We start from the raw sequence: 15,096 nt of genomic DNA on the forward strand, positions 1-15,096 counted from the left end.
TTAACATAACTCATCCAGTTTCCATTGATTCAAAGAGGGGGGGGGGGGGACAAAAACAGACTGACAGAGTTGGGAATATAATGAAGTCTTTTTGGTTCACAGTCCATGACTTCCAACTCTTTGCCTATATACTTTGCTTTACAGGGGCTTGTAGGAAAGTAGCATAACACTAGCTTTTGGGTAGTTCTAGGAGCAGAATTTAATGTCTCATGAAATAACTTAAATGAAGGAAGTATTTTTATATTTGCCTGGAGCACTGTTTAACCAGAGAACTATTGACTTTGAGCGTACCACTGTATGGACAGCTTGTCTGACATGCATTTTCCATTGCTGTGTGTGTGACTGGGCTTTGAACGAACATCCAAGAGTCTAATTGTTCTGACAGCCAGCTTTAGACACTGCTATGTTATTCAACCAAAAGAGAAAGTTTGATTTTTAGTAAACACCAAAAAAATGGAAAAGTATCCGAAGAACAGACTGCAAGACCTGCCATCAGGACACCAACGATCACTGCATAGTCCCATTTCCTTACTATAGACTGTATTATACCATTTAGTAAAACTGGGTCCAGTCATTTGAAATTAGGATGCTCAGAACAAATGCCTACCATCTTTCCAAGCAGCTAACCAAATAGTAATAAAGCAGCATGGTTTGGATTAAACTACAATGAAAACTGAGCCAGAATGCCCAAATTGGACAACTCTAAGGTACCTAAGGGAAGTATAAAATCAACACATTGCCATATCCGATCTGTCACAAGCTAATCAACTGTAGTTTGAAATAAAATATTTTTATCAATTTTAGACATATGACAAGGTTCATAGTAATGACAAAAAGCTACCACCTTCAGCATCTCCTAAATCTTAACTTCAACTAGTCTCAAGCAACCTTGTTTCCAGTGCTTACACCACATTGTAATACAAAAGTCTAATGGAATGGTCAAAAGATCAATTGTGTATAACTATAAATCATTACATTTATTCGCAACTCATAATCACATCTTGTACAGTAGGTTTTTAAATCTGTAGTTTAATATATTTATAAATTTTGCCTTTCCTCCCCCATAGCCAGCTAATTAAAACTGACATCAATGGGTCCCTGTCCTTCTCTAAGCAATGAAGGGGCTTGCAGCATGCTGCACATAGCTTTCTGAAACCATTGTCCCAGTAGTACGCTGAAGAGCCCTCAGCCCTAATGCAAGCAGTATGTTGGCTCTTGGGGGGAGTTAGGTAAAGATCAAAACACCTTGATCGCTGGACATCAGTCTTTAGAACCCAGCATTCCAAGGCAGGCTGCATTTACGTGAAGACCTTCCAGGTAATGCCCACAAGTGACGCTGCGCCTTCATGACTGAAATTCAACCTATGAACAAGACAGGCAAGGGACAATAAGTCTGGGGAGTAAAGGGTTAGAAGAAACTGTACATCCTCCAACCAAGAAATAGGGTCAGCTCTCTTGGATTTGCTACAGCTTTTAATGCACCCTTTGAAAAGCTTACAGTATGCAGTGAAATCAGAATAAGGAATTTCAATACAGGAGGGGGGCCTGTACAACTGTGCAAGACTGAAAGTAGGACTGGAGTTCAGCTTCGCTCCATACATTTAAACAGATAGATATATTATATACATACCTGTTAAAGGATACTGCTTCATGAGCATCTAAAACCTTGCTTTCAAGCAGTGCCTTTCCCAAAGACATTAGCTGTTTTGTTTAAATAAGTTTATATTTTTTGTAAGACCAGAGAAAAAAGTTCTGTTAGCATTGCACATGTAACGCACATTGGCAACCGATACGACCTGCAGCACAGAAATGGTAAGAAAGTGAATAGCCTTATTGCTTTCCTTTACAAATCATGTGCTTTATATTAGCAAATTAAAAAACTATACTTAACAGCAATATGACCGCTCCATTTTGCATTACGTATATACAAGCAACGTTTTTTTTTCACAAAATAAACATGAGCTAAACTTTATAAAAAAAAATAACCCGCTCATAAGACAATTATATGCAACGCTACTAATTAAACTTAAAATCACTAGTTATTCCAACCTCTGGCATCATTTTTACATAAAGAATAAGCAAGTATTCTTTTCTGTATATTCTTTAAGTTGCCATACTCACGGCAGGCATGCTGGTATTTTTGTATATTTGTATCCAATGTATTACTTATGTACAATGCGTGTTGCTATACATATAAACTAAATAGATTTTTGTAAAAAAAGACAAATAGATTCTACCAATCAAAAATCTTTCCTCACCATCCTTTACTAAAACAAACATTTGATTGGAAGGTTTCTTAAAATGTTCAGCAATATAGAAAATACATGTCATTTGCAAATAGTGGTTTTAAGTAAACAAGAAACAACTGTTCCCTGCAGACTTCTAGAGAAATTGTTAATGATGCTGTTCAAGCAGTATAAGGCAAACAACCAGCAGACCTAAGATAGGGCGATTCATTTCCACTTTCTAAAAACACGCACAACATTTCAATAAACATATTTAAAGAATAAGTGGTACCGGAAAGTTCAGACTTTATAAAAACTCGTAACAGCACTTTGATCAGGGTGAAGCAAAAATACGTACCTCAAGACAAACATTTACTGTCTGAGAGGAAGAATTCCAGAAAAGGATAGCTTGATCCCACATTTACATACGCCCCAAGTTCGGAGCTGTGTGTGGAACGCTTGTCAGTACCCAAGTGCTTTATGGAAAAGGCAAAGGAAAGAGCCAGCTTCTGCATGCCGAAGATTACTGGCAAAGGACCAAAATGGGAAGGAACTAGGCTCAGAGCGAGGAGAAAAAGTCCAGCTAAAATCTCATCTGCAGCGAGATTTATGAGGAACACCAAGTTTGTGAGCTAGCTCCCAAATTTGATGCTTTACACAAAAAACAAGTAATGTATATGTAGTTAAATTGAATTGGACATCTGGCATTTAAATCTGGTTTGTGTATATTTGATCTGCACAGTAAATGTAATTAGAAAATTGAATTTGCCTAGTTTCCTAATGTCCATTAATGTAGTCCTTTTTAAAGGCAGCTTTTACACCATTTAGAGTTCAAACAGACACAGTTTGTAATTAGATGTGATCAATGATAAAATATGGTAAATTGCTCTGTTAGTAAGGTAAAGACAGCCAGTCATTTCCTCCATAATTGTAACTGCCAGAAAATGAAACAGATAATAGCTTGTTTTCAGTTCTTATCTACACCACCATCTACAGGCCCAAATCTTTCCCTTTCCAATTCATCACGGAAACATAAAGGCTCTGTAAGTAAATAAGGCAGCAACAGAACAGGCAATCTGCACATCCATGGTTAAGTAGAGTGAGCACCAGCTTGTCTTCCATCAAGCAAACAAGAAAAGTGCTCAACTGTAAGCACACATATAGCAAACAAGAAAATGACTAGAATATGCGAACACGGCAATCATAAAAATATACTCATATTATTCATTTGAAGAAGTTTGCATCATTCAGCAAGTTACAAAGAATAAGTCTACATTGATGCAATAATGTCACCATATGGGACAAATCAACTCTGGAACTGAGACCAGAATCTTTATCTCAGGCAATGGGCAAGATCAGTTGGCCAATCCTGTCCTAATTCAATGCTGAAAAATTGGGAGTTTAGGACCAATGTAGTGGGCAAAAAAAAAAAATGCTTCAGCCATGAGACTTGCTTATTAAAATGTGTGGTCCCCAGGACTTTATGCTGGACTCTAAATCCAGATAGTAGAGTTCCATTAACAAGGGAGCAAAGACCTGGATCCAATCACAATATTTGCTCACTGGCCCTACCATTAAAATTTAATGAAGCCAATTCCTTTCTATCCACATTATATGCGTCAAGCGCAAGTGCAGTTTTAAAAAAAAAAAAGAATTCAATATTTTTTTTAACATTTTATGTATTGTAAGGGAAGGTTATAAGCCCCATTAGTAGTTTATTTTTCCTTTTATTTATTTTTTTCCATTTGTGTCCCATTGGGGAGATTCCCCTTCCCTTCATGTCCCATAGCCAAAACAGGAAGTCAGAGGAAATCCCTTCAAAAGTGAGGGACTTCTAGTGTATCAACATGGTCACCAGAACTAGTGTCCCTATTGGAAGATTTCCCCTCTATTACTGTTCTGGTGTCAACCCAAAATTTGGGATTTTCTTTTACTTTCACTTTTGACGATAATGGTAAACATGAAAAATAGGCAGGGTGAATCTCCCCAATGGGGGACACCAAAAAAAGTAATAAAAATTAACTGACAAGTGTTCTAATCCCTCTCCAACCTATTCAAAACAAAAACAAATGAGTTTGGCCTTTAGTTAAACTGAATGTTTTCTTGCTGTCTTTGAACCCACTTATTAGATTTCCTCTTAGTCTCTGCCCCTGTGACACCCATACATGAAATTAGGAGGAAATTAGACCTAGTATTTGTATGTATGAATGTGCGTTAGGGACCTAAAGCCCCACACACACCATCAGTTTTCCTGCAGGTTTTTCTCTTCAGGTTTACCAAAACCATCTAATACCAGGGTGCCTGTGGTGCTCTGTAGCTTAAAAAAAAAAAGAAAAAAGAGAGAAAGTAAAGTGATGTGTAAATTGATGGCGCTATATTCATACTGGTTATAAAAATATAAATACAGAGGTGATCTCGCGCTAGTGATACCACTACAAAATACCCTATTGAGGGAACATAATATTAAACGTGAAAATAATGTTCAACGTGGAAATGTTAAAAAAATAAAATATAGGAATATTGGATGATAAACAAAGAATAAGTAAAACGATCAATACATAATGTCCAGCAACTTCAAAGATGTTGAAAAAGTCTATGTAATCGCATAGTGTGACAGGTCAGTGGAAGAAATTGGCCACTTGCAGGAACAGCAGAGGCTGACAGATAGAGTTACCACAGAGTTGGAGAGAGTAGAAGAGAGAGTATGTTCGAGGCTGGATCACATACACAATGTGAATTGCTACATAAATTGAGGTGAGAGTTCTGGGAGACCAGTCTGTGGATAACAAGCATCATTCATTTATTTCATTGTGGACATTCCCATTGGGACTTGTACATTCCCGCAGATTGCCATTTATCTTACAGGAAGGTCCTAGATTCATCAAGTTACCTCATTTTACTTGGACCATTTATTTATTCATTATAGAGATTACATAGACTTTTTCTACATCTTTGAAGTTGCAGGACATTATATATTGATCGTTTTACATATTCTTTGTTTATTCAATATTCCTATATATTTTTATTTTTTTATCATTTCCACGTTGAACATTATTTTCACATTTAATATTATTTTCCCTCAATAGGGTATTTTTTAGTGTTTGTAGTAGTATCACTCAAGCGCGAGATCACCTCTGTATTTATATTTGATTTTGTGTATGGTGAACACTGTTAGATTGTTCATCTTTTGAGTTCTTTATCACTTTTTCTGTAGTTTTCACATTCACCATCTACTCACAGTAGTGCAAAATACCTATTCACACTTAATACCTGTAATAATAGCATTACAATTTCTCTCTCCCCCTGTGTATGGTTGATTTTAGAGCCCATTCACACCTATGCATTTTTAAAAAGACCTGACAGATCCTACCCAATCCCTGCTGTGCTATTGTATTCCAACAGACGACAGAGGCAGACTCCCCTTTACCCACCCCCTGCAGCCAGTATACACTGATCAGAGATCTCAGCCATTGGCTGTAAGCGCTAATTGGATTCTGGTTTTCCATCAATTTCCTTTAGCAAAAGCAGGTTCTTAGACTGGCTTCTGTCGGACAGACTGCTGTACACACTGACCAACAAGAACTGTTGATTTGCAGGCAATGGGGTCTATATACTAAAGGCATATCCACTTTGCACTACAAGTGAACTTGGAAGTGCAGTCACTGTAGATCTGAGGGAAAGATCTGAATAGTGGGGAAACTCTGCTGATTTTATCATCCAATCATGTGCAAGCAAAAATGCTGTTTTTAATTTTTCCTTGCATGTCCCCCTCGGATCTACAGCGAATGCACTTCCAAGGGCACTTGTAGTGCAAAGTGGATTTGCCTTTAGTAAATAAACCCCAGTGTGTAACATTACTAAAGTTGCCCTGGTTGCAATGTTTATGATAAGGGCAAAATGTTCCTCTTTAATGGGTGTGTTTAACCACCACTTTAAATACATATGTAGTGGATTGCCATTGCTTTTAATGGTGCTCGTTTACATATACATTCAATGCACTGACATGCAAAACACATTTTTGTCAGTCAATACGTGTTTTTAAGGCTTTGATAAGAATGGCAGTGCATTTGTTAAAATGCATGACAACACACTTGTACAAAGCAATAAACAGAAACAGAGACATAGGTGTGAAGCTAGCTTTAGGTCCATTTTTTGTTTTCCTGCAGTATAACCCATGAATTTACTGCATGAAAATGTATGCCAATTACATATTCTATTATTTTCTAGGTGACTAGTTCACATCTATGTTGTGCAGTTTAGTGTTTTTCAAAGGTAAACCTTTAAAGCCAATAACACCATGCATGTTCATTTCCACATGGACTACAACATGTGTACATAAGTGTGAATAGGACCTCAAGGTATAACTCCAAAAATTGTGGCAGATTACAGTGGGCTGTACATCTCAGTCTGATACACAGTTCTAGCCAACTCCCTCCAAGTGGCAGGGAACACACTCAGCTCTAGCTTATGGCCAAACTGTCTGCCATTGCACTTCATTCAGTAAGAAAGGTCAGATGGCGTCACAGAGACTGTGTTCCTGTTTCAGTCAGGGTTGTCACACAAAACATTTTAGCGGTGCCGCAATGTAAAAACTCAGAAAGGCTCGTAATGGTTCAGGACAGGTGAAAGGAGAAGAAGAGTCTATTCACAAAGGCTACAGCAGGAAGTGGCACAGCATTGCGAGATGCAAAGAATGAAGAGAGAAATATAAGCATAGGCTTTCTTCTAGAATAAGTTGTCTGGTAAAGACGGATGTTCTTCGCTCTGATGTGCTGAAACACTGATGTGGCAGAAAAATGGGCAATTTAGTAGCCTGTCCACACACTGTGTAGGCTGGCGATATTAGGGTGTAAATTGCAATGTATTAACGAAGAGTAGTTCTGAGGTATAATGAGTTGCCCTGGGCTGTTCTCTGGTGAGCGTGTCACCCTTTGTTAACAGCTTCATACTCTTTATGAAGATAGACTCCATTTAAACACAACACTGAATATGCTGTGCAACTGCATCACAACATCTCTCCCTCTTTTCAACACAATCCTGTTACTAGTATTTGCCTACATCTGTGTATTATGGGGTCAGCTAATTTGTATAAACCAGGGGTCTCCAAACTTTCTAAAGAAAAGGACTAGTTAGCTGTCCTTTAGACCTTAGAAGAGCTGGACCGTGGCCAATGAGGTTAGAAAGTCCCCTGGCGTCAGTGGGAGTTAAAAAAAAAATATTACTGTACATAGCACTTGTGGTAGTCACTGGTACTAGTGAGGGAAATAGTGCCCCAGCGGTGGTCATTGGAAGGAATTATGCTCCATTGTTGGTGCCAGTAGAAGGAATGGTGCCCCATCAGTGATATCAGTGGGAGAAAAAGTGCCCCATAATTGGAAGGAATTGTGCCCCATTGTTGGTGTCAGTGGGAGGAATAGTGCATTGTTGTTGTCAGTGGGAGAAACCGTGCCCCATCTTTGATGTCATTGGGAAGAATCATGGCCCACTTTTGGTGCAAGTGAAGAGAATTGTGCCTTATATCAGTGGGAGGAATAGAGTCTCAGGGGTCGGGTAAAGGCCAGCAAAGGCCTGCATTTGGCTCACAGGCCACAGTTTGGAGATTACTGGTACAGATCAAACATTTTATGAATTCGATATACCTTTGCAAATTAGTTTTTTAACCATTCTGGTCCATATTTTCACAGTTAGAAATGTAATATTTATCTTTGTTGTAGCTGGAGTTCTCCTTTAGCATAACCATTTTGTTATGAATAGGCATTTATTGCTCTAGTTCATCATGACACATCTCACAAGGATATCTTCCATTCTTAAAACTAAAAACAGCATATTTTATTGCAAGGTTTTGTAACCCTTCAGGGGCATTCTAATGGGCCTACAACATACATTGCAGTTGTAAGTTTAACGTCTCAATGACCTATAGAGGAAAAGCCATGCATGATGACATTCACAATAAACAAGAACTAAACACAGTTTGCGTTTCATATGAAAACATTACACAGATCTAGGTGCATTTTGTACAGAATTGAGCCCTATTTAAGGGTTACGAGTACAAGATTACGTTTTTGTTTGGCTTCTTCCTGCACTTTGCTGTACTGGTGGTTTCATGTATCCACTTGTACTACAACAGCAAACATACACCACCCTGACCAGGAACTGTCTAAATATAGAACACCTTTAAATAATGCAATGACAGCTATAAAAATGAAAAGTACATTATTTATCAAGCTGATTACTTTTACACAAAAGACACAACTTGTAACTACAGTGGAGAAAGATCTTTGAAATAGAGCTACGATCTGTAATCTTTACCTAAATATCAGTTTTCTTACAGCTATCTCCAGTTTACTAACACAAGCAATCTAAACAAAGAGCTTTGTAAAGTATCGCCTGCAATGGCTTAAAAGAGACCCTGTCACCAGACCATTAATTTAATGTGATTTATTCATGTTATTTACCTGTACATGCTTCCCTTGTGTAGACATCTAAAGTCCTAAGATAACATCACCATCTTGGATGAGATATCAGCAGCCTCATGAGACTTGGTGCTGTCACAAATTATACTCGATAGTATTTATCTTCCTTCTTCCTCAGGCAGCTACATAAAAGGTTATGCAAGTAGATTGGGGATGAATAGGGGAGCTAGACCGGCTTAAACACCAACCAGAAGTTGCAACTTGACAGCGCATGTCTCACACACACTGTAAAGATATACACGACTACGGGCGGTAGGGTCTATTCGCCCCAAGGCATTCAACAAGCATAGCATTAGATGAACTTGACCAACGGTGCCCACACATGGATTAAAATGTGGCCAATTCGGAAGGATCAGCCAAATTTTGATCCAAGACTGGTTACTGTGGTTGAATAGAAGTCGGTCTACCGATCAAGTTCTGTTCAACCACCCTGTTGGATTTTAGCCACTTGAACAGCTATAGCCTGCATCGCTGATCAATGTGTTCTGATAACGGGAAAGTCCTGCAGAGAGGATTCCCCTATCCACCTCAAATGTGAGGATGGGGGAATAGGGTCAGTTTTTTTTTTTCATTATAGGGCTCTTTCACACGGAGCGGACCGTTTCTGGGTCCGCTCCGTGTGTCTCCGTCGGCTCAGCGGGGATCCCCGCTGAGCTGTCGGCGGATAGGGCGGTCCCCGCACACAGTGCAGAGACCGCCCTGTCTCAGCTCCGCTCTGCCCTATGGGGAACCGGATGCAGACAGACCGTCTGTCCGTCTGCATCAGTTCCATTCCGCCGGACGGAAGAAAAATAGGGTTTTCTTCCGTCCGAAAACCGAATCTAGACGGACGCGGACGTTAGCGGATGCTCCATCCGCTAACTGACGCGATCCCATAGGGATGTATTACAAGTCCGTTAACGGACTTGTAATAACGGACAGGCGGAGCGGACGTCTGAAAGGGGCCTAACCCATTGGTTGAAAATAAAAATGTCCAGCTTAAAAAAATTGAAGCTCAACTCCAGCTAAACACTTTATAAGTAGTTACAGAAAGCAGGTTTTTTTCCATTTGGGATAACAATTTCACAAAAAGAAATAAAGCTGAACCTCCGTTAGTGGTAAATGGTTTGTCTCAACACTGACTGATACATTTGCAGAATTTATGTTGAAAAAACAATCGACTGACTGGCTGGATCACCTGGTGAAATAGCTAGAAAAAAGGAAAAGAACCACGTTTCAAAAGTATAAGATTTTAATTAAGTACTCCGACCTACTCAAGTGAAAAGCCAGCAAAGAAATCAATGGGTGAAAGAATGCTTAAGAAATGTGACAGACTAGAAGTCAAAGAGTACAGGTATAATTTTAGTTATGGATAATCTTATCCTGCACACACACGAAAAGATTAAAGCAAGCCTTTGCATTGCCCATTCAGGGTAAAGCAACATATTTTCTTTCAACAAACCTTATATATGTATATTTTATATAGAGATATTTTTTTATCTATATGAAGAAAGTAGATTTCTTTTTTTTGCTGCCTGCAGGAGGAAGTAAAAAAAAAAAAACTCCAAAAGTGAGGGGAAATACCCTCTTGGGGCTTGTTCACATGTGTGCTGGATATGAAGCAAAACGCTCGTTATCACACATAGGGGGTTATTTACGAAAGGCAAATCCACTTTGCACTACAAGTGTAAAGTGTACTTGAAATTGCACTGAAAGTACACTTGGAAGTGCAGTCGCTGTAGATCTGAGGGGAAGATCTGAAATGAGGGGAAGCTCTGCTGATTTTATCATCCAATCATGTGCAAGCTAAAATGCTGTTTTTTATTTTCCTTGCATGTCCCCAAGTGCACTTTCAATGCAGTTTGCACTTGTAGTGCAAAGTGTATTTGCCTTTTGTAAATAACCCCCATAGTGATTCTGACACGTTTTTGTACCGTTGAAAAAGCTTTAAGAAGGCTTGTCATACAGCCTTGAAAGTGTTTTGCTAGTGGGAAATGCTTAAGTGGGAAGCAGTGTAGAAGAAATGATCTGCTATGAGGTGTAGTTAAGTTGTGGTTTGACGGCAGACATTTTTGTGAATTCTCTACCAGATGGATTCATATACTTGGATCTCTTTGACACTTGACGTGGTCCAGCTTAAGAGGAGCATGCAAAGATTCTTATGGTCACTCGCTGGCACCACCACTTTGACACAAAAAGCCTTGCCACTGGCAATAATGCTCAATGTCTCTGCTCCTGCCTCGCACAGTTAGTATTGCTGGCTGGCATGATGCTTTTCCTTGCACACAGAACCAAAACGGTGTTACCACACAGCTGCTCGGTACAACCAGAAAGTGTCTGGAGTTGCTCAATCGTAGTTCACTGGACCCATACAAAATGTATATAATTTTTTTGCACAAATAGATATTTCTTTTGGTGGCATTTGATCCCCACTGTTTTTTTTTTTTTTATACATATCTATAAACAAAATAAGAAAAACAATTAGCCCCAGCGTGGGCAAAACGTTTGCACGTTAAAGTGGAGTTCCCAAAAGTGGAACTTCCTCTTTAAGGCCTCCTCTCCGGCTGCGGTTTGTGAAACTGAACTTTTCTGGTCAAGGGTGGGAGCAGGTACCTGATTTTGACAGGTACCCACTCCCAGTTTTGTTCTGGTCCCCTTAGGCGAGGGAAGCGGAAGCTCTCCTTCCCAAAGTCTTCCTAGAAGATTTTGGAACCAGTCACAGGGTGCAGCGCTGCTCGCACATGCACAGTGGGCACACGGCTGAGAAGCCGCAAGTTGTCACAGCTGGGTGCCCATAGTAGAGATGCCTGCATCGCCAAGGGCGGACACAGGGAGAATGCGGCTGGGGTGAGTGCACCGCTGGATCGTGGGACAGGTGAGTGTGTGTTTACTAAAACAGGTTTTTGCAGCTGCTGACTTTAACCACTTAAAACCGAATAAAAACTAAAAATAAAATAAAAATATGTACTTCCTGCCTTTAAAAAATTATATATATATATATATATATATATATATTGTGACGCTATGCGAGGTGCGATACATGATCATAGGTACATTTCACCTCGCATACGTTCTATCATGAGAGACTGAACCGGAATCCATTCCGGGTTTTACAGCCTCTGGGCCTGGCTAGGGTTCCGGTCCGGATGTTTGGGTCCACTGGAGTCCACAACCAGCTGGACTTTAAATGTCCAGGAAGAGAGCACAACAGGGCTCTGGCTTGAAACTCAGGAAGGGACCTGAGTGAGGGGAGCGCTGAGTGCTGGACTGAAAAGGTTTGCTTTACTGCATGTTTTTGGGGTGTCAGGGACTAGCCCCACACTGTATAGAGAGGAGATCCTGTTTGTTTAGTTTAGCGCCGGACGGCAAGGATTTAATTTACTGTTTTGTTTATTTTAATCTGCAAACCGTTTATAAATAAAATCTGGCATCCGCCAGACTTAAAAGAAAGTGCCTGCTTACAGACTGTGATTTCAGAAAAGGTGATCCCCACGAGCTAATCCCTCACACGTGGTGGAGAATGCGGGCACTTTTCTGAAAATGGACCGGTACCTGCGTGCGCTCCCTGCTACCCTGAGAAAGTGGGTCGGACAGGGGGACCCCAACACTGCAGCCCAAATGGTGGACCTAGTGGAGAGGTACAGTGCTACTGAGGACTTGATAAACCCACCTACGCCCCACTTCGGTGTGTCTCGGGGTGCAAGATCTCCCAACGGTTCGGGTAAGACTGTTCCGGGGTTCAAGAGTTTGGGGAGAGTGGATAAGACTGTTGTTACAGCAGATGAGACTGTAGGTCCTAGACCTAGAGACTGGCCAAAGAAGCCAGGAAGGTTTTTGGGACCGTTAAAAGGACTGGGGGTAGGGCAAATACGGTGTTTTCGTTGCCATGCATTAGGCCATATTGCTGCAGATTGCCCTCTAAATGATGAACCTATGCAATGTGATTATGTTGATAGGGTAAGACGCATTTCTCTGTTTGCACAGGTCGCATGTGTTGCGACAAGTCAGAGTCGCCTTGAAAAACAAATGTGCGTTATTTCAATAGATGGCAAGCCTCTTACAGCCCTGCTAGACTCTGGTAGTGTGGTGACCTTAGTCAGGAGTGCGTGTGTAGACCCCGCAAAACTACACCCCAGTTGTATTGGGGTAATATGCATCCATGGGGACACTCGGGACTACCAGACAGCGGTGGTTGAGGTTGATACCCCCTGGGGCTGTGTAACACATTCAGTGGGGGTGGTACCTTCACTGCTCCATGAAGCCTTAGTGGGGAGAGACTTTCCTCATTTTTGGAAGTTATGAGAGAGTGAAGGGAGGCCAGTAGATAGCGTTTCCCCTACTGGGGAAACTCGAGAACTCTCACCAGACCCGTTTTGCCAAAGGGAAGGGCATGCTGTTGGTGGGATCGAGGAAGCCGGAGATCCTCTTCCTTTCCCTGCCATGGCTGGGGAACCGGAGGACTTAGAAGCTAGCACCCAGCTTGAGGGTAATGAACAGGAAACCTTGCCTGACCCTGACATGGAGAGTAGCCAAAATGTGGTACCCGACTTGGAGGTCAGGAGGGAGGATTTCTGTACCGAGCAGCTGCGAGAGCCCACCCTCATAAATGCCAGGGAAAATGTTAAGGTGTTGGATGGGGAACCGGTGGATCCTAATTGGGTGGTGTCCTTTCCCTACATGGCAATTAAAAACAATTTGTTATATCGAGTGATAAAACATGGAGAGGAAGAGGTAGAACAGCTACTGGTTCCCAAACCCTTTCGCAGGGTGGTGCTAGACCTGGCCCATGGTCATGTTATGGGGGGACATCTCGGGGTCGAAAAAACCAGGGAGAGAATCGCCCAAAGATTCTTCTGGCCCGGTTTGCATGCAGAGGTCAAGGAGTACTGCGAATCGTGCCCCGAGTGCCAAATGTCAGCACCATCGCCCCATTTTCGCAGCCCCCTTGTTCCTCTACCAATAATTGAGGTCCCCTTTGAAAGGATTGGCATGGACCTGGTGGGGCCGGTCGTGAAATCTGCCCGGGGTCACCAGCATATTCTGGTGATCCTGGACTATGCGACTCGCTATCCTGAGGCCATACCCTTGCGTAACACCTCCGCCAAGGTTATTGCCAAGGAATTAGTCCAGGTGTTTAGTCGAGTGGGGATCCCAAAAGAGATCTTGACCGATCAAGGCACCCCTTTTATGTCAAGGGTTACCAAGGAATTGTGTAGATTGTACAAAATCTCCCATCTCCGTACTTCTGTCTACCACCCCCAGACAGATGGTCTGGTCGAAAGGTTTAATAAAACATTGAAGAGTATGTTGAAAAAGGTGGTCGACAAGGATGGGAGAGACTGGGATTTTTTGCTACCATATCTCATGTTTGCCATACGAGAGGTTCCACAGGCCTCCACAGGCTATTCCCCCTTTGAGCTTTTGTATGGTAGGCATCCCAGGGGCCTGCTAGATATTGCTAAAGAAACGTGGGAAGGAGAGGTCAGCCCATATAGGAGCATCATAGAGCATGTCTCCTTGATGCAGGACCGAATCGCAACCATTCTGCCCCTAGTACGGGAACATATGGAGCGAGCCCAGGAGGCCCAAAGGAGGGTCTATAACCGGGGTGCCAAGGTCCGTACTTTCAACCCGGGGGACAGAGTGTTGGTACTGGTTCCCACGGTAGAAAGTAAGTTTTTAGCCAAGTGGCAGGGTCCCTTTGAGGTTGTCCAAAGGGTGGGGGAGGTAAACTACAAAGTCTACCAACCAGGGAAAAGGAAACCACACCAAATTTACCATGTAAATCTCTTAAAGCCCTGGAAGGACCGAGAGACTTTACTGGCCACGTCCCCGCCTCCAACAGACCGGATACCCGTGATACCTGACGTTCCCATCACAGATTCTCTGTCCGTAGCACAGCAAAGTGACGTTAGGGCATTCGTGCAGAAAAATAGAGACTTTTTCTCCCCCTTACCCGGACTGACCAACACGATCCAACATGACATAGTGACGGAACCAGGGGTTCGGGTAAATGTAAAACCATATAGAATTCCAGAGGCCCGGCGAGAGGCAGTTGCGGAAGAAATAAAAAATATGTTAGAGTTGGATGTGATCGAGGAGTCTCACAGTGAGTGGTCAAGTCCCATAGTGCTGGTCCCAAAACCTGATGGCAGTATTAGGTTTTGTAATGATTTTAGAAGACTTAACAGTGTGTCCAAGTTTGACGCCTACCCGATGCCCCGGGTCGACGAACTTGTGGACAGGTTGGGACAGGCTCGCTACATAACGACCCTAGACCTAACGAAAGGTTATTGGCAGATACCGCTTACTGAATCGGCCAAGGAGAAGACTGCCTTTTCCACTCCTGAGGGCTCGTTTCAGTATAAGCGGATGCCGTTTGGTCTGCACGGAGCCCCTGCATCATTCCAGCGAATGAT

General features: G+C 41.8%; 1 protein-coding gene across 7 annotated transcripts in view; it reads right to left on the reverse strand.

Moving 5' to 3' along the window:
* Positions 1-15,096, reverse strand: part of DGKH (diacylglycerol kinase eta) — a 306,831-nt gene that overhangs the window by 235,247 nt on the left and 56,488 nt on the right. The window contains exon 1 of one of the 7 annotated variants that reach the window (XM_040341311.1): positions 2,584-5,210. The exons of the other annotated variants lie outside the window; for them this stretch is intronic. Within the exon in view, the coding sequence (XP_040197245.1) occupies positions 2,584-2,646 (63 nt within the window). The 5' untranslated portion in view covers positions 2,647-5,210. Of the gene's footprint in view, positions 1-2,583; positions 5,211-15,096 lie in introns of those variants that run through there. 7 annotated transcript variants of the gene reach the window in all.

The sequence above is a fragment of the Rana temporaria genome, chromosome 2 (genome assembly GCF_905171775.1).
Source record: "Rana temporaria chromosome 2, aRanTem1.1, whole genome shotgun sequence".
Taxonomy (NCBI): domain Eukaryota; kingdom Metazoa; phylum Chordata; class Amphibia; order Anura; family Ranidae; genus Rana; species Rana temporaria.